The sequence below is a fragment of the Plecotus auritus genome, assembly GCF_963455305.1.
Source record: "Plecotus auritus genome assembly, chromosome: 7".
NCBI lineage: Eukaryota > Metazoa > Chordata > Mammalia > Chiroptera > Vespertilionidae > Plecotus > Plecotus auritus.
In genome coordinates, this window is record NC_137774.1 from 85,307,489 (window position 1) to 85,331,667 (window position 24,179).

A 24,179-nucleotide genomic window follows, 5' to 3' on the forward strand; every position below is an offset into this window, starting at 1 on the left:
CTATTTCTTACGATCTTTGTCCTTTTTTATATTGGTGCAACCCTGAGTCTGCGATATTTCAGAGTCAGCCTTCATTTTACAAAAATTCATGATTTCTTCATCCAGTTTTCTTTTCTCCTCCTCAAGTTTTATTGTCTCCTCTTGCTGGATTCTTTTAAGACGCTCAAACTTGTCCTGTAGCTGTGAAACAAAGATGCAATTGTGACTCAAAGCGCCATGTGTGGGTAAACCTGGGAACATGCTTGGCTTCTTTCCTGGTTATCAAACATATATTAATCGTCAAAGTAGAGTTTGATCTTAATAACAATCTCAAAACTTTATGTTTAAAATAAACATTCACATATTTTAAAAATTCATCAATTAAAAAGTGTCTCCCCATTGAACCAAATGTAATAAAAACTACGACTATAAACAACAGTTTTTTATTTTTTATAAATATATTTTTATTGATTTCAGAGAGAGAGAGACTGAAACATCAATGATGAGGGAGAATCATTGATCGGCTGCTCCCTGCATGCAAGATCGTAACCCAGGCATGTGCCCTTGACTGGAATTGAACCTGGGACCCTTCAGTCCGCAGGCCAACACTCTATCCACTGAACCAAACTGGCTAGGGCAACACTCAGTTTTTGAAATATTTGTTTTTCCAAATGATGTCTATTTTCTCACTCTACACTTCTTCATAAATCTCTTCAAATAAAATTTGATAAATTCCTGCTCATTAAAAATATACACATTGAAATATAGCATGAATTATGAAACAATTGTTAAGACTTTAAATGATAAAGACCTTTTCTTGTTAAGTGAAATTAGCATAATTATAGAAAAAAAACACAAAAATTTCAAAGACCTCATTCAGTTACTTTTTACTTACTTGTGAGGTTGTATTTAATCTGTGGGATTTAAAATAAGTATAATCAGCCATATGAAAGAGTCCATTAGAGTTGGGCCTAGATCTTAACACAACTTCATTCAACAATGTAAGGATTGCTTGTATGCATCAGAGAAGGTATGGCTTATCTATAATAATAAAATCGTAATATGCTAATTAGAGCAGAAATCCACCAGATGTCCTTCCGGACGACCTTCTGGAGGAAGCTGCGACAGCAGGGGCCGAGGCAGAGGCAGCTGCCCGCGGCAGTGGGGGCTGAGCCCCTTGCACAAATTTCTTGCATCGGGCCTCTAGTATGGCATAAAACTCTAAAGGACAAGTTTATTTGCAGCTTAACTTTTTGAAAAACAAGTAGACCAGGGGATTCTACTGCCACAATATTAACCATCTGGTGTATTTGGCTGTGAAGAACACAAACACGGGGTGAGCACCAGTGGTTTTCAACCCTAGGTGCTCATTAGAATTATTCAGTGAGCTTATAAACCTCTCAATGTTCAGGCTGCACAAGATCAATTACATCAGATGACCTGGAGCTGAAACCCAGGCATCAGTGCTTAAGAAAGTTCCCCAGGTGATTGTATTGTGCAGCAAAGGCTGAGATCATGGTTCTCTAAATAAAGATTCTTTTTTCCTTTCCTGAAGTCAGATGTTTCTTGGAATTACATCTTCAGCCTTGAGATGCAAATGAGCATCTAGATACAATGGCAAGAAGAATGATTGGAAGGGCTGGGGAGGTGAGTGTGGTATCTGTAAGTGATGGCAAAAATCACTGTAGAAACGTTTCTTTTAAAAATGGGAGTGTGGGAGTAGAAATTAGAGAAAGCTAAACTTCATCCTAGTATACAAACATTTAAAATATCAATGAGCCTGAAGTTTTCCCCCAAACAGGTACAAAGCAAGTGTGTATCCTCTCACCACTCCCTTTCAACTTTGTACTGGAAGTCCTTGCTAAGGCAATAAGACAACAGAAGGACTAAAATATTTACAGATTGAGAAAGAAGACAGAAAACTGTCTTGTTCACAGGTAACATGATCATCAATGTAGAAAATGCAAAAGAATTGACAAAAAGAATATCCTGGAACTAATGAGATTATAGCAACGTTGCAGGATATAAAGTTAGTTGCTTTTCTAAGCAAGGACCTACAACCAAGGTTACTCTGCCCAACAAAACTCATTCAAAACTGAAGGACAGATAAAGAGCTTTCTAGACAAGAAAAAAACAAAGGAGTTCATCAGCACCACCAAACCAGTATTCTATGAAATGTTAAAGGGTCTTCTTTAAGAAGAAAATAAAAAATATGAACAATAAAATGGCAATAACCCTAGCAGGTTTGGCTCAATGGATAGAGTATTGGCCTGCTGACTGAAGGGTCCTGGGTTTGATTCCGGTCAAGGGCACATGCCTGGGTTGCGAGCTCAATCCCAGTTGGGGACCTGCAGGAGACAGTCGGTCAATGATTCTCTCTCATCATTGATGTTTCTCTCTCTTCCTCTCACTTCCTCTCTGATATCAATAAAAATGTTTTAAAAATGAAATAAAATGGCAATAAATACATATCTATCAACAATTGAAACTAAAGAAACAAAATAAACAAGCAGAACAGAAACAGAATCATAATTACTGAGTGCCTGCTCCATGCTAATCTTTGTTCTAAGGATACAGCAGCTAACAAGAGGGTCAAGGTGCCTGCTTTGAGAGTTAGAGAAAAATATACAATAAGCAGACAAATTTTAAAAATTAGTAGAACTTCAACCAGAATTAAGTGCTATGAATAACGAGAATGTTTTGACAATTGCCAGATGGGAAGAGTTTTGGGGGATAGGCAAAAAGGTGAAGGGATTAAGAAGTACAAATTGATTGTTACAGAATAGTCACGGGAGTGCAAAGTACAGTGTAGGGATTATAGTCAACTAGAGGCCCGGTGCATGAAATTCGTGCACGGGGCGGGGTGTGCCCCTCAGCCCAGCCTGCACCCTCTCCAATCTGGGACCCCTCAAGGGATGTCCAAGTGCCCGTTTAGACCGGATCCCGGTAGGATCGAGCCTAAACAGGCAGTCGAACATCCCTCTCACAATCCAGGACTGCTGGCTCCCAACTGCTCTCCTGCCTGCCTTCCTGATTGCCCCTAACTGCTTCTGCCTGCCAGCCTGATCACCCCCTAACCACTCCCCTGCCAGCCTGATTGATGCCTAACAGCTCCCCTGCCAGCCTGTTTGCCCCTAACTGCCCTCCCCTGCAGGGCTGGTCACCCCCAACTTCCCTCCTCTGCCAGCCTGGTCACCCCTAACTGCCCTCCCCTGCAGGCTTGATTGCCACCAACTGCCCTCCCTTACAGACCTGGTCCCTCGCAACTGCCCTGCCCTGCTGGCCATCTTGTGGTGGCCATCTTGTGTCCACATGGGGGCAGCCATCTTGTGTGTTGGAGTGATGGTCAATTTGCATATTATTCTTTTATTAGATAGGATAGAGGCCTGGTACACGGGTGGGGACTGACTGGTTTGCCCTGAAGGGTGTCCCGGATCAGGGTGGGGGTCCCCTTGGGGCGTGGGATGGCCTGGGCGAGGGGCCTGTGGTGGTTGCAGGCCGGCCATGCCCGCCGGCAACCCAAGTGGAGGCCTTGATATCTGGGATTTATTTATCTTCTATAACTGAAACTTTGTAGCCTGGAGCGGAGCCAAGCCTCCTGCTCACTCTGTGGCCGCAGCCATTTTTGTTGGGATTTATTTATCTTCTATAATTGAAACTTTGTAGCCTTAAGCAGAGGCCAAGGCAGGCCAGGGCAGGCGGAAAGCTTGGCTTCCTCCATTGCCGGGGAAACCCAAGCCTCCTGTTCACTCCGTGGCTGCAGCCATCTTGGTTGGATTAATTTGCATACTTGATCCTGATTGGCTGGTGGGCGTGGCTTGTGGGTGTAGTGGAGTGATGGCTAATTTGCATATTACTCTTTTATTAGATAGGATACTAGTCTAATAACTATGTATTATGTCAGATGGGTATGAGATTTATTGGAATGATCACTTAAGTTATGTATTTTCTAATCACTGCTGTACACCTGAAACTAATATAGTAATGTATGTCAACTATAATTGAAGGTAAAAGATGATTAAAAATTACATTCCAAATTTTTTTAAAAGGTTAATTGCTTTTCTATATATCAGCAATGAACAGGTAGAATTTCAAATTAAACCACAATACCAATTGCATTAGCACCCCCCAAAATGAAATACTTTGGTATAAATCTAACAAAATATATACAAAATCCACATAAGGAAAACTACAAAACTCTGATTTTAAAAATCAGAGAAGAGCCCTGGCCAGGTAGCTCAGTTGGTTAGAGCAACATCCCAATACACCAAGGTTCATGCTCGCTTCGGCAGCACATATACCAATACACCAAGGTTGAGGGTTCGATCTCCGGTCAGGGGATATACAAGAAGCAACCAATGAATTCATAAATAAGGAACAATAAATCAAGATATATATATCTCCCTTCCTCTCTCTCTTTCTCTCTCTCTCTAAAAATAAATAAATAAACAAACAAATAAATAGTTTTAAATCAGAGAAGAACTAAATAAATGAAGAGATATTGCATGTTTGTGGATGGGAAGACTACATATTATTAAGATGTTAATTCTTCTCCTCATAATCTAGAGATTCAGTGCAATCCCAATCCAAATCCCAGCAAGTTATTTTATGGATATTGATAAACTGGTTCTAAAGTTCATTTGGCAAAACAGAAGGCCCAGAAAGCCAGCACAATATTGAAAGAGAACAAAGTTGGAGTGCTGATGCTACTTGCCTTCCAGTTTGGCTATAGTATTCTAACTAAAGCTGCAGTACTCAAGAAATAAATGCACATATGCATAGTCCTTGGATCTTTGACAAAGAAGCAAAGGCAATCACTGGAGGAAAGACAGTCTCTGCAACAAGTGGCACTAGAACAGGGGAACATGCACATGCAGAAAATATGAGTCCCTTTTTACCTAACCTAATGGAATTTCTGTTGCTCATAGTTCAATGGTCTCTGACTGAAACTTCTGGTATACAGCACTTGTTTCTATGGAAAAAGAAGTTCATATTTCCAATTTACCTACTAAAAATATTCTTAAATTGAAACCACATTCACTAAAAGAAAAATATGTATGATTCTTAATATATTCCTTTGCCAAAAACTATTGGTGGCAAATAATCAAAATTATATTAGTAACCACTTTTTCCATTTCCTTGGAAACAGAAAGGAATGAAATGAAAAAATAACCCCCATAATTAACCAACTAAAAGTTCCTTAATTAATCAAGACTTTCATTAGTCAACATTTACCTGCTTATAAAAGTGTAGGAAATTTTCTAACTCAGTAATAGTGCTAGGAAGTATCATGACTTACTTCACAGAAGCCACTAGTTTGAATGTGTAATAATTTAAACTTTATGTATGAAAATTCAAATTACAAATAAAATAAAGACAAATAGGTTTTACAAATTTATTTTAGGGCTTATTAAAGAGAAAATTGTCTAAATGCACTAGAAAAAAATTACAGATTATAATTTTTTAAAGGCTGAATTCAAAATTTATATGATAAATAGCTACTTTTTGAAAAATAGCAAATCGTCTTCAAAAACATCAACTAGCCTGGCCGGTGTGGCCCAGTGCTTGGGCTTTAACCTATGAACCAGGAGGCCATGGTTTGATTCCCAGTCAGGGCACATGCCCAGGTTGCAGGCTTGGTCCCCAGTGTGGGGCATGCAGGAGGCAGCCGATCAACGATTCTCTCTCTCTCTCACTCTCTCTCACCATTCCTCTCTGAAATAAAAAAGAAATCAACTACATCATTGGGATTAAATACCCTAAATTAATAGGACACCTAAAAATGAACACAAAATATATCAAACTAGAAATACTTGCTTCTTTTTCAGCTTCTTTAAATGCTATTTCTTTCTCCATAACTCGTTGCATAAACTTATGTTTCAATTCTTCTTCTTCCCTTTGGCATTGTTCATGGAACTCCTTTCTTTTGGTTTCATAGATCTCTTGAAAACTAAAAAGAAAATTTTATTAGTTTTATATAAAAATGCTAATATAAATAAACATGTAAAATATATATTATATATTAAGTCCCATGTAAGAACATTTATCAATATTATCCCATATATAGAAATGGGAATTTCTATATCATGAGATGTAGAAATGGGGTGGGTGCAATACTGAATATAAGAGAATATAGCCCTTGCTGGGTAGGTTGATTGGTTAGAGCAGTGGTTGGCAAACTGCAGCTCGCGAGCCACATGCAGCTCTTTGGCCCCTTGAGTGTGGCTCTTCCACAAAATACCACGGCTTGGGCCAGTCTATTTTGAAGAAGTGGCGTTAGAAGAAGTTTAAGTTTAAAAAATTTGGCTCTCAAAAGAAATTTCAATCCTACTGTTAATATTTGGCTCTGTTGACTAATGAGTTTGCCGACCACTGGGTTAGAGCATCATCCGGATATGCCAAGGTTGTGGGTTCAGTCCTGGTCAGGACATATACAAGAAACAATCAATAAGCCCTGGCTGGCATGCTCAGTGGTTATAGCATCAGCCTGCAGACCGAAGGGTCATGGGTTCGATTTCCAGTCAAGGGCATGTACTTGGGTTGCAGGTTTGATCCCCAGCCCAGTTGGAGAGCATGCGGGAGGCAACCAACCGACGTGTCTCTCTCACATCAATGTTTCTCTCTCTTTCTCTCTCTCTCCCTACTTCCCTCTGAAAATCAATGGAAAAAATACCCTTGGGTGAGGATTACAAAAAAAAAAGAAAAAGAAAAAAGAAAGAACCATGAATGCATAAATAAGTGGAACAACAAATCATTCGCTCTCTCCCTTTCTCTCAAATCTATTTTTAAAAAGAATATATATAAAAAGTACTAGAATTTTGAAAACAAGTTATATCAGGGATTTCTTGCTCCCACCACTTTTTATAACATCACACTTCTTCACATTTTTCACAATAAAATTTGCAAGAATCTCTAATTTATGCGGTTCTCAAAATAATTAAAATAAAGCCAGGCATCTTTCAAACTATGATTCATTTAAGATAGCCAGTTCAATTTTGATTGTGCTCAAAGTACCAACACTAATACAACTGTCATACTTTTGCAGTGCAAATCCTATTTCTCTTCAATATAGCTAAATACACTTGCTCTCCAACTATTTTCACTCGACTTCCATGGCATTGCAATGCTGCTTTTCCTCTTCCCTCCATCCAGTCCTCCATATTCTTTGCATCCTCTCAATATCCTTTGCCAATCTTTGCTAATAATTTTCAACCTCCTTTCTGAACTTCTCTTTTGGATATAGTACACGTTAGCGTATACACATAGTGGGTACACATAATTTAGCATATACATGAGCCCTTCCACTGTGTTACTCTTACAAATGTTCTGAGTCTGAAAATGATTAAAAAAAACACACATAACATTCAGAATAATTGACGATATGAGAAGTACAGTTCTTCTCATTCCAAAATGATTGTGTCTCCTGAATGTAGGGGCTTTGTAAATCACCTACTAGCTTGTTCTAGCAAGATCTTGACTCACCTAAGTGGCTGGTTGTCAGGGCCCACATCAGTAAAGCCGATTTTCTGCAGTCGGCAGCGCCTATAACACTCATAGTGCTTAGTGTGGGTTACTTCCTTCAGGTGCTCCGTGTTTGTACAAAGGAGCATGTCCCGGAGCTTAACAAAGTCACAGTGATTTTCATTTTCCACTAGGCAGAGAATAATAAAGCCACAACACTTTATCAGTCCCTGGCACTCAGTAAGTTTTATCCAATAAATGTATGCATGAAAAACATTTAAAATAACAGCTTTAAAAGATCATTCTGATGAATAGCTAAAATTGTTTTCACCATGTAACTATGTTTATATGGTGCGTTCCAATTATAGACAGAGTTTATTAATAAACCAGAAAATGTACTTTAAATTTATCAGCCAAAATATAAATATGAAACAATAAAATAATGTTATGTTATATTAACATATGGCATAAGTTTTCACTAATAATTATGTTAATAGTTTACAGGCTACCCTCAAGGCATTTTACAGAGTGCTAACAAAGAATTAGTACAATTACAGTAAAGTAAATAATTTCATTAGGTTAAATCCACTCCCATAAAGATCTTTATAATTGTGCATGCTTAAGTTATCATATTCTATTTATACAAGATATGTATGAGACCAAATTAGTCAATATTTAAAATAAATCAATAAATTCACATGGCTCTCTCTTGTGTTTGTCACTTTCAGAAGACTGAGTTCAACATATTGTGTATTGTGTTTGATATTGTAATCAAATTTCACATTCACTAAAATACGTTTTTTTAACTATGTTTCATAAATTAAAAAATGTCTGCCTAACCAGTGTGGCTTGGTGGTTGAGCATCAACGTATGAACCAGGAGGTCATGGTTCGATTCCCTGTCAGGGCATGTGCCCAGGTTGTGGGCTCCATCCCCAGTAGGAGACCTACAGGAGGCAGCCGATCAATTATTCTCTCTCAACATTGATGTTTCTCTCTCTCTCCCTCTCCCTTCCTCTCTGCAATCAATAAAAATTTATATTTTAAAAGACATCTTGCCCTCGCCGGTGTGGCTAAGTGGATAGAGCGTCGGCCTGCGGACTGAAGGGTCCCAGGTTCGATTCTGGTCAAGGGCATGTACCTTGGTTGCGGGCACATCCCCAGTGGGGGGTGTGCAGGAGGCAGCTGATCGATGTTTCTCTCTCATCAATGTTTCTAGCTCTCTGTCCCTCTCCCTTCCTCTCTGTAAAAAATCAATAAAATATATATTTTTTAAAAAAAAGACATCTTGTTTAAAAAAAATTTTCTAATACATCAATTTTAAAACAACATTTGAAAACTAGTACAAGTAGAGATAATCCAACCCCCAATAATAAGTATTACAAGCATATAAACTAGACAACAAATGACTGGATACTACAATATTCCAACTCATCAGGATGCTAGATAACAAATAGGAATGTCTAAGTATAATCCAAAGGTAAGTTATATTTCTTCATTTTTAAAATAGCTTACAATCCTTTTTTCTAGTGACCACTTTACAATGTTTTATAGCCCTAGCTGTTTCGCTCAGTGGATAGGCCATTGGCCTGTGGACTGAAAGGTCCCAGGTTTGAGTCTGGTCAAGGGCACAGGGCATATCAGGGCATATGCCTGGGTTGCAGCCTTGATCCCCAGGAGAGGCATGCAGGAAGCAGTCAATCAATGATTCTCTCTCATCACTGATGATTCTCTCTCTCTCTCTCTCTCTCTCTCTCTCTCTCTCTCTCTCTCTCTTTCCCTTCCTCTCTGAAATCAATCAAAATATAAATTAAAAAGATAAAATAAAAAATAAATTTGGTAGTAATTAATTTATGTAATATGTTTTAAACACTAATATTTAGGCTTCAATATGTTCAAAGTCCTTTGGTTCAAAGCACTTTCCAACATTCTGAATGTGATGGTTCATGCATAGGGAGACAATGTTCAGATGGAAAACGTGTCAATAAGGAGTTTCTGTGTAGCCTCTGTGGGTTTCTGCCTAAAGCACCTTCCAGCAAACTCCTATGAGAATAAATCATAATTAAAGTAAGCATTAGCCTAAATGAAACAGAATCTGTGCTCCTTACTAGTAACCGTTAGTTTACTGTTTAGCAACAGTTACTAATATTGGCACAAGTTAAAATATTTTGAGGTTATGATAATATAGGATATTTATAGTATATATCATTATAGTATATAGTATACAACATATACATACTATATATACAACATATATATCTACACATACACATGACCAGTCCAGAGCAAGACTGCTCACTGTCATATTTACCTTGTAAAACTCCCCAAGGATAGAGACGGCCTCTGACCATCCTTTTTCCAACTTTCACCTCATCCATACACCCCACTACAGCAAAAGGTAAGTGTTCCTATAAAGGAAGGACAATTTTAATCATGTCCTTATACCAACATGACATGCTGTTACTCTTGTTTCTGTTCTGGAAACAACAGAGAAAAGAATAACATCATAAGCTTATTCAAAAAAGGGATCTACCCTGCCTCAGATTTTATGACTTGGCAGCAAATATGTGCACATTGATTTCTGCAAGCATTAGTGTCAAGTCCTGAAAACTATCTGCTGAGAAGAGCCTAAACCAAGGTACTATGCTGTGGGAAATACAAAGAGAAAAGATTTTTAGTAAACAAATCATTTTTCTCATATTATCTTTACCCTGAAACACAAAAATAATGTCAAGAAAATAATGTACAAATCACTTTTAACTCCAGTATAAAGTTAAAAGACAAAAGTATTGAGAATAACTATAATAATTAGTTCACGTATGTACAACATAAAGTATATTAATAAATAGTGATTTATAATATATATACATATTCATACATGGACATGTATATGAATTCTAAATACAATTAAAGGGTCACTTTAATCCCTTGATGGTGAGTCAAGGGAAGTCTGAAAACTGAGGCCATTCAAAGGAGATTTGGGAAGAAGAAAGCAAAGCAGGAGGACAATCATACCTAAGGATAAATTTTGAACAGAATGCAGCCGCAGAATATACACGATTTTAATGATCTGTCAGAAGTTATATAGCTGGTATGACTGAATGGAAGACCTGATATACAATGTCTAAGGTAAAAATTGTTAAGCATTATGTTGAATATTTAATAATTAACAGTAGTCTACTCGTAGGTTTTGATGAAAAATTACTCCCTGTTCGTTCTTTGGTGTACTATTAGGTAAGAGAGGCCAAAATCTTTAAGACAAGATCTAAAGAAAATGTAATACAGGAGAATAACTTTAAAATTTACATTGCTTTTTAATTTCAAAATATATTTAGTTTTTATATCTTAAAATAAGTGGGGTATGGGAAGCCAGTCAAGATGGTGGAGTAGGTAAACTCTGTGATCGCTTCCTCCCACAACCACTTCAAAATTACAAGTGAGCCCTAACTGGTTTGGCTCAGTGGATAGAGCGTCAGCCTGCGGACTGAAGGGTCCCAGGTTTGATTCCGGTCAAGGTCATGTATCTTGGTTGCAGGCACATCCCCAGTAGGGGGTGTGCAGGAGGCAGCTGATCAATGTTTCTCTCTCATTGATATTTCTAACTCTCTCTCCCTCTCCCTTCCTCTCTGTAAAAAATTCAATAAAATATATATTTTTAAAAATTACAAGCGAAATAAGCCAGATAAGTATTACATGATCTCACTCATTTGTGGAATATAATGAACAATATAAACTGATGAACAAAAACAGATCCAGAGACATAGAAGCATCGAACAGACCTTCAAACCTCTGAGGGAAGGCAGAGGAGGGTAGAAGTGGTGGGTAAGAGATCAACCAAAGGACTTGTATCCATGCATATGAGCATGACCAATGGACCTAGGGAGGTGAGGCCCGGTGCTGGGAGGCGAGAGCGGGCGGGGAGAGGTCAATGTGGGGAAAAGGAGACATATATATAATACTTTCAACAATAAAGAATTTTTTTTAAATTATAGAACCATCAACCTGGAGAACCATCTGAGGACTAGCTGAACAGAAGTCCTATCACTAAGGATATAAAGAAGAAGCAATGTGAGACTCATGGGAGATGTGAAGACACAAAATGGGCTGGCCCCATACCCACGTCTGGCCGTTGAGAATTGGGAGACATAGCTCAGCTGCAGAGGAGCAAGGGGCCCCAGCCGCACCACGGGTCTCCAGCCTGGAACACCAGTGCTGGGAAGAGGAGCCCCCACAACACCGGGCTGTGATAATCAGTGGGGACTGGATTTCTCTGGGTGAAACAAAAGGCTCTAGAAACCCAGGCATCCTCTCACAAGGCCCGTGCACAGACTCACCTGCTCATGGCACTCTCCCGGGGGTCTTGTGGAGGGACAGCAGCTTGGGAGGTGCCAGAGACATAAGGGAGAAACTGAGTGTGGCTTCAGGACTGGAGGGACAGCTGCCATTGTCCCTGTGTTGAGCCCTTCCCCCACAGGCCCAAATATGGCTCTTCATTAGGTTGGTAAACTCCACTCATTCCACCCTGATGCCTCCCTAAGACCTCGCCCCCACCCAACTCATGCACTACCATAGGCTATTATTATATGTTTTGAGGGCATTATTAAATAAAATAAGGGTCACTTGAACAAGCACAATAATATCACAAGAGTCGATCTGATAACCAAGATGGCTACTAATGGACAGGTAACATATAAAGTATAGATAGTCTGGACAAAGGGATGATTCACATCCTGGGCAGGATAGAGCAGAATCGCATTAGATTCATTACAATACTCAGAACAGCATGCAATAGACAACAAGCATATGAAAAGACCAAATATCATATAATTCCATTCATATTATATGTCCAGATCAGAGAAATCTACAGAGAAAGAACTTAATTAGTGGTCACCTAGGGTTGGTAGAGAGGAAGGCTCACAGGTAGTAGTGGAGAAGAGCTGGCTGTATGAGGTTTATTCTAGATGATAAAAATGTTCTAAAATTGATTGCAATGATGGTTGCATGCATCTTTAAAAAGACTGAAAATTATTGAATTGTATACTTTAATGGGTATGTAAATTATATCTTCATAAAGCTGTTAAAAAAAGAGAATTGATTCTCAGTGAACACTTTTCAAAATCAAGAAAATAAAACATTGCCCTGCCTGGCCCATGTGGCTTGGTTGGTTGGGTGTTGTCCTGTGCACCAAAAGGTTGCCAGTTCCCCATTCAATTCTCTGTCAGGGCACATGACCCAGTTGCCAACACGATCCCAAGTGGTGGTGGTGGCGGGAGGGAGAGGGAGGGCCATGCAGGAGGCAGCTAAATCAATGATTCTCTCTCATCATTGATGTTTCTATCTCTCTATCCCTCTCCCTTCCTCTCTGAAGTCAATAAAATGTGTGGGGTTTTTTTAATCTTAAAAATAAATAAATAGATAAAACATTTTTGACACTGGAGTTTGAGAAAATACCTTATTTATAGTCTCTTGGTCAGATAGAGTGACAGTATATTACAAATATTGTTACTTATAAATTACTAGAGGCCTGGTGCATGAAATTCGTACATGAGGGTGGTGTGTCCCTCAGCCCAGCCTGCACCCTCTCCAATCTGGGACCCCTTGAGGGATGTCCTACTGCCTGTTTAGGCCTGATCCCAGTAGGATCGAGCCTAAATGGGCAGTCGAACATCCCTCTCACAATCCAGGACTGCTGGCTCCCAACTGCTCGCCTGCCTGCCTTCCTGATTGCCCCTAACTGCTTCTGCCTGCCAGCCTGATCACCCCCTAACCACTCCCCTGCCAGCCTGATTGATGTCTAACTGTTCCCCTGCCAGCCTGTTTGCCCCTAACTGCCCTCCCCTGCAGGCCTGGTCACCCCTAATTTCTCTCCCCTGCAGACCTGGTCACCCCTAACTGCCCTCCCCTACAGGCCTGTTCCCTTCCAACTGCCCTCCCCTGCTGGCCTGATCGCCCACAACTGCCCTCTCTTGCAGGCCTGGTCCCTCCCAACTGCCCTCCCCTGCTGGCCATCTTGTGGTGGCCATGTTGTGTCCACATGGGGGCAGCCATTTTTGACCACATGGGGGCAGCCATCTTGTGTATTGGAGTGATGGTCAATTTGCATATTACTCTTTTATTTGATAGGATAGAGGCCTGGTGCACTGGTGGGGGCCAGCTGGTTTTCCCTGAAGGGTGTCCTGGATCAGGGTGAGGGTTCCTTTGGGGCATGGGGCGGCCTGGGCGAGGGGCCTGCGGTGGTTTGCAGGCTGGCCACAGATACCAAGCGGAGGCCCTGGTATCTGGGATTTATTTATCTTCTATAATTGAAACTTTGTAGCCTTAAGCGGAGACCAAGGCAGGCTAGGGCTGCTGAAGCTTGGCTTCCTCCTTCAGCGGGGACAACTCAAACCTCCTGCTCGCTCCAGCTCCATGGCTGCTGCCATTTTTGTTGGGATTTATTTATCTTCTATAATTGAAACTTTGTAGCCTTGAGTGGAGGCCTGGGCCTGCCAGGGTGTGCGGAAAGCTTGGCTTCGTCCATTGCCAGGGAAACCCAAGCCTCCTGCTTGCTCTGTGGCCCCAGCCATCTTGGTTGGGTTAATTTGCATACTTGCTCCTGATTGGCTGGTGGGCATGGCTTGTTGGTATAGCAGAGTGATGGTTAATTTGCATATTACTCTTTTATTAGATAGGATATTTGACTTCCACATGTAAAATAGAATTAGCATTAAATAGAAGCTTACATTCATTGAGGAGTTCACTTGAGCAGTTTTGTCATCTGTTGGGAACTGGTATATCCGGATGCCATTACTAATCAATTCATTCATTATCTTACTCTTAAATGTCTGTAAATCATTTTTAGAAATTGTATCTGCTTTGGCAATCAGTGGTATAATGTTCACCTGGTAAGAAAGAAACAAAATCTCACTATTGAGAATTTGTTGTTAACCCTGGAATTTTTACAGTCAGAAACCTCAAATATCTGACAATAAATATCTAGATAATCACTAATTATCATGCTTTCCTCACAAAATTGCTTTCCAAAATATTCAGTTCTTTTGAAGATATATTTTTATGAGAGTTCAGGCTTAGAAGTCTTAATTTTTGTTGTTTTCTCAAACTTTCTGTTTCTAACACATCAGGAGGTAGTAAAATGTAAGTAGTAAGATTATGTAATGTATTTAATTCATTACAATTTTATTTCTTATTTAACTGAGTGCAAAAAAGCAGAAGAAACCTTTCCTCAAAATTATAAAACAATTTGTCCTCTACCTGTCATTCATTTGCATCACCTTCTTCATAAATTCATCTTGCTTTTGAATAGATCCTTGCTCTACCTATATGTCTTTGCAGATAGATTTGCTTGTGGTTTCCAAAGACCACCCAAAAATAATAGGCATTTTTATTGCCACACTCTAAAGGCTAAATTTGTGTCAGTGTGTATATAGCACCTTGCTAACAAATACGTTTGTAATTTGTAAAAAGGAATTATTTCCATATAGCATATTTGAGGTTGAAAAGCATTCATATTTTTTTTCTAGTTCTAAAATATAATTATTACTGTCTCCTTGTGTTTACAGCTTAATAATTGAACTTTGTAGAAAATAACAATATGCAAAATTCTAAAATGTCTTATTACTGTTATAATAAGATATTTTGTTAAAGCATAACTATACAATGTCAAGTTCTGTGGTATAAGTAGAAATGTGTAAAAGCCCATTTTAAACATATTGTTTTTGTTTTAGATTCTTCAAAGTACTTTTTAAAAAATCCTTGTTCCAATCTAGGGCTTCCATGTTGTCACATAAATGCTCAAAATTTTGTCTAATTTTATAATTTTAAACAATAGCTTCCACAGTAAAAAGCAGACAGCTGCTAAGGTAGATTCAAGTCTAACATAAATGCATTGGGTTGTATTGGTGACAAAGCTGGGAAAAGAAACCCTCCATGATAGCAAATCATTAACACATAAGAAATGAAAACTTTCGCCTGGCCGGCGTGGCTCAGTGGTTGAGCATTGACCTATGAACCAGGAGTTTATCGTTCAATTCCTGGTCAGGGCACATACCCAGGTTGCAGGCTCAATCCCCAGTGGGGGCAGGGTGCAGGAGGTAGCAGATCAATGATTCTCTCTCATCATTGATGTTTCTATCTCTCTCTCTCTCTCTCTCTCTCTCTCTCTCTCTCTCTCTCTCTCCATTCCTTTCTGAAATCAATAAAAATATTTTTTTTAATGAAATAAAAACTTTCCATGTTAACAATTCCTCTGGTGTTCAGATTTGAGGAACAAAACTCACTTATTGCAAGGAGAGCTGATCAACCTGGGAGAGAAGACAACAGCCATAGCCACACCCTTGCCCACCCCTTTATGTAAAATGTCCCTGTAAAAATGAGCAGTTTCCTGTATCTGGAAATAGCGTGACAATTACAGATGGCCTTAAAATTAAAAGCAAAATTGTGTGTCCCTTCCTTTTGAATATATTACAAACTGAGGAATTAAGGCAACTCTTTTTTTTTGTCTTATTAAGACAACTCTTAATTTTAACCAAAAATATAACTTATTTTAACTACTTGGTGATAGATGAGATTAAGTACAAAATTTCTTTCTAATTTGAACAAAACAGAGCAAAAGTCAGGCCTTCTTTAATATCCTCCTCCCGATTTTAGAACTGTCCCTCTCTATAGCTGAATAAAGTTGAAAACAGTATGTTTAATCAGGGCTGAGTGCCAGAAAAGAATATCTATCGTGGCCTAAGTTTCTTTCATATGTAATTTGACCCTCTGTTGGAAAAAAAAAATACATGTTGCATTCTGCATCCTGTCTGATAGAACCAGTAGCCAGGACCATGAAAACTTCATGTTTCAAAACACCAGTGGGCCCGTCTGGCGTGGCTCAATGGTTGAGTGTCAACCTATGAACCAGGAGGTCACGGTTCGATTCCTGGTCAGGGCACATGCCTGGGTTACAGGCTTCATCCTTGATCCCCAGTGTGGAGCATGGCAGGAGGCAGCCAATCAGTGATTCTCGTTCATCAGTGATGTTTCTATCTCTCTCCCTCCCCCTTCCTCTCTGAAATTAATAAAAATATATTTAAAAACAAAAACAAAATATCAGTAGTACCAGAGAAATGTTAATGGGATCATTTTGTAATACTGTAGAGCAATTTCAATTTCAAAAATATGGGCAAATGACCTCAATCTGAATTATCATTCAATCACAAGAAAAACTAAATTTTTATTTTTTTTAAACCTGCATCTCATTATCCTAATGCATTTTCTAATTAAATTTCTCTAGAAAGCAAGATAAGATGGAAATTTATCAAATGCTGTTATGGGCTGAATATGTCTCTTCTCCCCCCATGCATATGCTGAAGCCCTAACCCTCAGAATGGTCTGTATTTGGAAACATAATCTTTAAATGGGCCCTAATCCTATCTTACAGGTGTCCTAATAAGTAGGGGAAACTTGGACACACAAAGACACACCAGATGTGTGCATAAAGGAAAGAACATGTGAGAACACAGTGAGAAGGCAGCCATCTGCCACCCAAGGGGAAAGGTTTCAGGAGAAACAAAATTTGGCAGCACCTTGATCTTGCACTTCTAGCCTTGAGAATTGTGAGAAAATTAATTTCTGTTGTTTAAAACCCGTAAGTCTGTGGTGTTTTGTAATGGTGTTGTTGGGACACTAATACAAATGCTTTAAACATTAATGGAAAAAATATGATATGTATATATATACACATATCACAAAATAAGTTTGTAGATGAGAATGGCTGAAAGATATATATTATCTCAAAATAACTATCAAATCTTGACCGGTTGAGGGGTTTACCAAACACACCTTACTGTCAATGTTCTTCAAGGTTAATAGATCAAGGGCCTTCAGAGAATGTCCCGTAGGTGCAATGAAGTAAAGGCACACATGGATTCGAGTATCATGGTAGTCAGCAAAGGAACGTTTAATTTTCAGTTCTTCTTGAAAATAAGCCTCAAATTGAGCATCTATGTAGGAAACTATTGGTTGGTAGCTGAAAAATGATTATTTAAACATTTAGCATCACATAGTAATAACATATGAAGTCTACATTTTTACCATTTAATAAGTAGTTAATGTGTGCACTCAATAGCTTTTCATATAAATAAAAATGTGCATAACATGTTCTTACAAAGGTAACAATCACAAACCAATAAATGCCCATCGTTTACATTGTTTCTAGAAATGGCAAAATGATCTTTCAATTCAATGTCATCCTAATCTAAAGCCCATTTCTATGTGTATATAGAAGTACAAAAGACCAAGAGTGGTCAAAACATATTAAAGAAAACCAAGGAGATATAATTTTCACATGTCAGGTCTTATTATGAAGCTGAAATAATACAGTATGGTAGCAGCACAAGAATAGATAAAGCACAAGAGAATTTTTTAATGTGATAGAACTTTTCTATGTCCCAGCTGAGATGGTGCAACTCTACGCAACTTAAAAACCTACACTTGAAATCTGTATGGTTTTATTAACCAAGGTCACCCCAATAAATTCAATTTTAAAGAATCCCACAGAAATATACACCATAAAAGTAAGTTTTACTGTATGTAAAATTTCAGAAGAGTGACATCCTAATCATGGCAATGAACACTTCCTAATCTATCCACTAACAAAGGTACCTCTGTGGGAACTGTGGAACCTGCACCATATGCCAGGGAACCAGGAGGAGTTTTGCCCAACTGCACCTTCCTACGAGCTCTGAAACCAGCAGAAGCCAGCAAACCTGCCCCGACCCCACTTTCAAGCAGTCAGGGGAAAACAGGAGAGTGTTTACTTGCACATGTATCCACAGATAAAAGGTATTTGTAGAAGCTCGGCAATCAAGATGGGAGATTCCATTGGAGCACAGCAAAAAGAATAAATTTGGATGCATTGGAGAAGGTAAGAGGAACTTTGCAAGTGTCAGCCTTCCCTCAAGGCAGCACCACCTGGGGCTGAAATAGCTGGTAGCAATCCCTCTCAGGGCCAAGGGAATAAGTGCCCAACAACCTTAGAGAAATGCCCTTTTCCTCCCAGCAGTACCCAGAATACTGAGGCAGGAACTCCATAAATGGAGGGAGGGAGGAGAATGGGAAAGAAGCAGATAAAAATATCAAAGGGCATGAAGTGCACTAAAGGGTCATGGTCCGCGCTGACTAGGCTCAGGACTTCAGCAGGAATCTCACTCGTGAAATTGGGGAGAGCCTCAGCTTCTGATTCCCGCACTGGGCCTGTGGGCACTTGCGAAAGTCAAGTGCTAAACTCACACATCTCTCCATTCTGCAGTTGGCTCTGTGTGCACACACTGTTGAGTGCAATTGGGAGAGTGAAATCTGGCAAATGAAATGTGCTCAAAGAAATCAGAACAGCCTCTGTGAGCAGGGGAGAAACCACTTTCTGAAAAATTTGATCTATTGAAATGCTTTCTGGAAAAAAAAGAGAGTTTCCATCAGTCAATCATGTGAGCTGTGAGAACTAGAGAAGAAATAAACTCTTAAGACTTTCTCCACAATAGGGAGAAAGAAATGTGCAGCTGGGATATCACACAAAGTCATAGAAAGACCCAGATACAACAGGACCAATGAACAGTATATTGCACCTGACTGCAACTAGCAAAGATTTGAGGATGTGTCTGCTACTTCAAATGTGAAAGCAGCAACGCAAAACTACAAGGAACATGAAGAATCAAGGAAATGTATCATCAAGAGTAAGAAAAGCTTTTAATTATAATAACATACTCACCTGGCTTCTTTGTTCATTTGATCACCGTATCCCACTGTGGTCACAACGGTTAATTTCAATTGAACATTGCTTTCCTGGAGTTGATATGTCTGAATTTTAAGTTCAACATTTGGGCGAAAATGTGAGGATTTTTTTTCTCTCAAATTAGTATTAAACAATGTGTCAATCAGTGTTGATTTTCCAAGTCCGGTTTCCCCTGTAATAAACATGGATACATTATATAGGGGTATTGATGGCTGAGAAGTAACACTCCGAAGTGGTTTAAAGGGTCCCACATACTCCAAAGACAGTGATGTCCTTGGAAATATACATGCTACTCCTGACACCTTCAGTCATTAACGTAATATAGAAAGAAAATATACACAAAGTTGTATCAGATTTTGAAGCGTACTGAAGCATTTAAAGAAAAAGTGTGTATGTAATATGGCTAAGAAGATGGAAACTGATATAAACATGAAGGTATGTTCTTGAATTAACAGCACCAGTTTTGTACTGCTGAAAGATAAGTTGAAATGAGCATTTGGAAAAATTAAGTAATAATTCAGAGGAGAATTTTGGCACCTACCCACACAGAGAATATTAAAAGAGAATCCTTGTTGAATAGATTTATTGACCAACTGATGAGGCAAACATTCAAAACCAAAATGACCAAGCATAGTTAAGCAACGGATATTCTCTTCTTTTTGCTGAAAGAAAACACAAGTTAAAAGATTTTAATCAGAATAGAAAATATCATTTGAAAAGATCATTATAATATTTCTTTTTTTAAATATTTTTATTGATTTTTAGAGAGAAAGTAAGGGAGAAGGGAGAGAGAGAGAGCTATCGATATGAAAGTGGAACATGGATCATCGATTGGTTGGCTGCCTCCTGCATGCCCCCTGCTGGGGTTCGAGCTGAAACCTGGGCATGTGCCCTGACAGGGAACATTTCTCTCTGTCTTTCCCTCACTATCCCACTTTCTCTAAAAATCAATAGGAAAATATCCTCGGGTGAAGAGAAAGAAAGAAAGAGAGGGTAGAGAGCGAGAAAGAGAGAGAAAATGAGAAAGAGAGAAGGAGGGAGGGAGGAAGGAAATGAAATAAGATATTTCATGCAAATGGAAATGAAAGAAAATCTGGAATAGCAATACTTATATCAGACAAAATAAACATTAAAACAAAGGCTGCAACAATAGACAAACAAGGTAATTTCATAATGATGAGATCAATCTAACAAGAGGATATAACTCATAAACATATATACACCCAACATAGGCGCACCTAAATATATACACCAAATATTGATGGACATAATACAGTATAATATAACATAACTAGAGGCCCAGTACATGAATTTGTGTCTGGTGGGGTCCCTCAGCCTGGCTGGCAATTGTGGCCATCAGGGGGGCTGGCTGGCAGGAGGAACCACAGGAGGTTGGCCTGCCAGCCCCCTATCAGGGCCGATGCAGGGGGGGGGGGGCGGCCGGGGAGGAGGGGCCACAGGAGGTTGGCTGTGGGAGCACACTGACCACCAGGCGGCAGCTCCTACGTTGAGCATCTGCCCCCTGGTGGTCAGTGCATGTCATAGTGACTGGTCGACTGGTCATTCCAGTTCAGTCGTAATGGACACATAGGCTTTTATATATATAGATATGATGGATATAATAGCTATAAGAAAAACATTTGTATTAAATTAGTAATATTACTATGCTTAGTATCAGAATTAACTTATTCTTCTCGTGTCACAATAAGGGTTAAGATCCAAACTGGCTCTCAATAGTTGATGGCTGAATGAACAGTAGGGAAAGGACCTGAGCCCTAGCTACCAGGAATCAACCAAAGATTAATTGATAGGATTTCCATGGTGATTTCATATTTAAAGAAAGTGTATTTAATAATACCAAACTGAAAATATAATCAAATAAGAAATTTTTAAAAAACTTAATTCCTTACTATTTGTGCTCTTAGAAGATAGGGCTTTATCTATATGATAAATTCTTTAGTTCTTCTCTACTTATAAACAGGACATTTTGATCCATATAATCTGAAGATTATTTTAATGTAACAATAATAGATTTGAACACGCCACTGTCCTCTCTGGCCTAGACTCCCTTTTAAAAGAATTTTCTCATTTTTAACTCTGTAGCTCAGGGAGGTATCAGATCAAAGTGCTTTGTGTGTCAAAATATAGAACAAAATATAGCCCATTGTCTTATCAAGAAAAGACCTGCAACCTTGGCCTCATTAGCACCAAGTTCTTACCACAGAACAAACAGAGCAAGCAGGGATTTCCATAGCATCATCACTATTACTTAACAAATGTCTTCTGATGGGCCAAAAGTTCTTTCTCCTAGTATTTCTTTTTACAAAATGTCCATCTTATGTAGAAAACAAATATTTCAGATTCTACTAATTTGGAATTTGTGGTTATTCAAATCTTGTCCTTGAATGCACCTTTGCACCATGCATAAGTAAAGGAAATTAAGAAGTAAACAAGGTAGTATATAAAAATATAATGTTTAACCGACTATTAAAAGGATTACTTCATGTGTCTTCACATGAAACTGAGTGCTAAACAGATTATTTTAATCCCTGGTAACAAGTCCATCTAGCAAATGAGATAACGTACATAAATTCATAGTTTGTAAACTATAAAAATCTCTACAAGTTCTGACAAGCTCTGATGTTAACTGTACTCACTGAACTCTGTTTTTCAGGGGCACTGGGACAAGTTAGCTGAGTAAGAAAATTCACTAGTCATTATGAGCCTTTCTGACAGTCACTTTTGCCTCTGTTTGCTCTGTACATTGAGAACATTTAACTAGGTAAGTTTCAATTTTTTTCACACACCAATATTCCATAAGTCAGGAGTCTTACTTATGAAAAGCCTACAATTTGAATGAGGATGAAAACCATTCAAAAAATGTTAAAATATTTGTTAATGTCATACCAAGTACCAAATTATACAAAAGTAAATATAAGAACTTGGAAGAAGGATAGAAGACTGTGGTATGAAGTAGTTAAAGATAATTCAAAAAGACTGCAGATGACAGATTGCCTCCTGAAGACAGGATAATATTGATGGAGGAGGTAAGTATTATGAACAGGAGATGAGTATGGCAGTGAGCTTGGTGGCAGAATTATGGACTATGTGCCCTTGCAGTAAGGAACTTGCACACTTAAAGGGAAAGATTTAAATTGGGAAGCTGGCCTTAGCTGGATTGGCTCAGTGGCTAGAGCGTCAGCCCTCAAACTGAAGAGTCCCAGGTTTGATTCCAGTTATGAGCACGTATTGCAGGCATGATTGATCCCCTCAGACCTTAATGACGCATACATTAAACATAGTCATTGAATGGCTTTAACATGTCAACCCAGCTTTTTGAAAAATGTTTTAACTTTTCTTTTAATAATCTTGCCAGTTTTCTACAATCGAGGAGAGTACATTCCTCTCTATCCATTCCGTCCTTTTTAAGATACACGGTAACCAAGAAAATTCTCCATATTAATCTTACTAATTTTATGGCAAAACTCTAGATACCAAGTTCCTTAAAATAGCATAATATACTGGTAAACAAGTGAAGCATAAATTATAATTTGGTTTCCCTCTTTTTACAGAAAATATATTAAGGTTTAAAAAAAGCTATATTTGCATGTGCATGTATGTATATGTGTTTGCTCCTGTGTTTCAATATTAAATTACCTACAATATTAAAATATCCTGATTAAGGCATAGCTGGTAATATACTTGAAACATAAATAAAACAAATCAAAGAGTGATTTTTTAAAAAAGATAGTTTGGTGGTTAAAACTAAGCTATAGAAAAACCTGTGTGTTTGAAAAAGAGAAAACACCATAAGACACAAATGAACACTACTTAACATAGCTCAATACTCAGGTATATATTTGACATTTTGGTCAAACAGAATTCTAAAGCCAAGTTTTCACCCATTCAGACATACTATTCTCTCTTTCAGTGTAAATTTTTATGTAACTTACTACATATTTTCCCTAGAACAGGAGCTCATCTTAAAATGGAACTTGGTTCAATCCCCCACTCAATCCTATCTAATAAAAGAGTAATATGCAAATTGACCATCACTCCAACACACAAGATGGCTGCCCCCATGTGGTCAAAGATGGTTGCCCCCATGTGGACACAAGATGGCCAGCAAGGGAGGGCAGTAGGAAGGGACCAGGCTTGCAAGGGAGGGAAGTTGTGGGCGATCAGGCCAGCAGGGGAGGGCAGTTGGGAGGGACCAGGCCTGCAGGGGAGGGCAGTTAGGGGCAATCAGGCTGGCAGGAGAGCAGTTAGGCATCAATCAGGCAGGCAGAAGTGGTTAGGGGCAATCAGGAAGGCAGGCAGGCGAGCAGTTAGGAGCCAGCAGTCCTGGATTATGAGAGGGATGTCCGACTGCCCGTTTAGGCCTGATCCCACCGGAATCGGGCCTAAACGGGCAGTCGGATATCCCTCGAGGGGTCCCATATTGGAGAGGGTGCAGGCTGGACTGAGAGACACACCCCCCTGTGCACGAATTTTGTGCACCGGGCCTCTAGTAAAGCAATAAACAAGTAGCCACCCAACCACTTTGCAAAATAAACTTCATTTGAAAGTTATTTATTATCAGTACATAAAGTTCCACAGACATTTGCATCCAAACAGCACTATTCTAATTACCTAATGAGAGGCTCTGGGGTTTAATTTGTTATTCTTTGGTGTTAAACAGGAATAATCTCTTGCACCACTAATAAGGTCTGCAGACTCAAGAAACATGCAATAATTATTTAAACATCTTTGATGCTTAACTCCAATTAGTATAAAAGTTAATTCATGTCCAAGCATAAGCCTTTCTCATTTAGGTTTATCTTGGTGTACTGAGTCAGTGTTTTGAAACTATACAATCTTGCTGAAGTACAGAATGAAAAGTTCTATCTGAAAGATCTACTCAACTGTGTCTGCATCATCGGGTGTTTGCGTGGATGTGCACACTGGTTTTTCTGCCATGTCAGACTGGA

General features: G+C 38.9%; 1 protein-coding gene across 1 annotated transcript; it reads right to left on the minus strand.

Annotated features, from left to right (window-relative positions):
- Positions 1 to 24,179, minus strand: SEPTIN14 (septin 14; the record flags this gene model as incomplete). Its single annotated transcript, XM_080681763.1, has 9 exons — positions 24,115 to 24,179; positions 19,751 to 19,871; positions 19,186 to 19,381; positions 17,262 to 17,448; positions 14,162 to 14,320; positions 9,751 to 9,847; positions 7,462 to 7,630; positions 5,797 to 5,929; positions 1 to 180 (listed from the first exon to the last, which is right to left on the minus strand). Exons 1-9 carry the CDS (start codon positions 24,166 to 24,168, stop codon positions 1 to 3), a joined length of 1,296 nt encoding a protein of 431 aa, XP_080537889.1. The 5' UTR covers positions 24,169 to 24,179.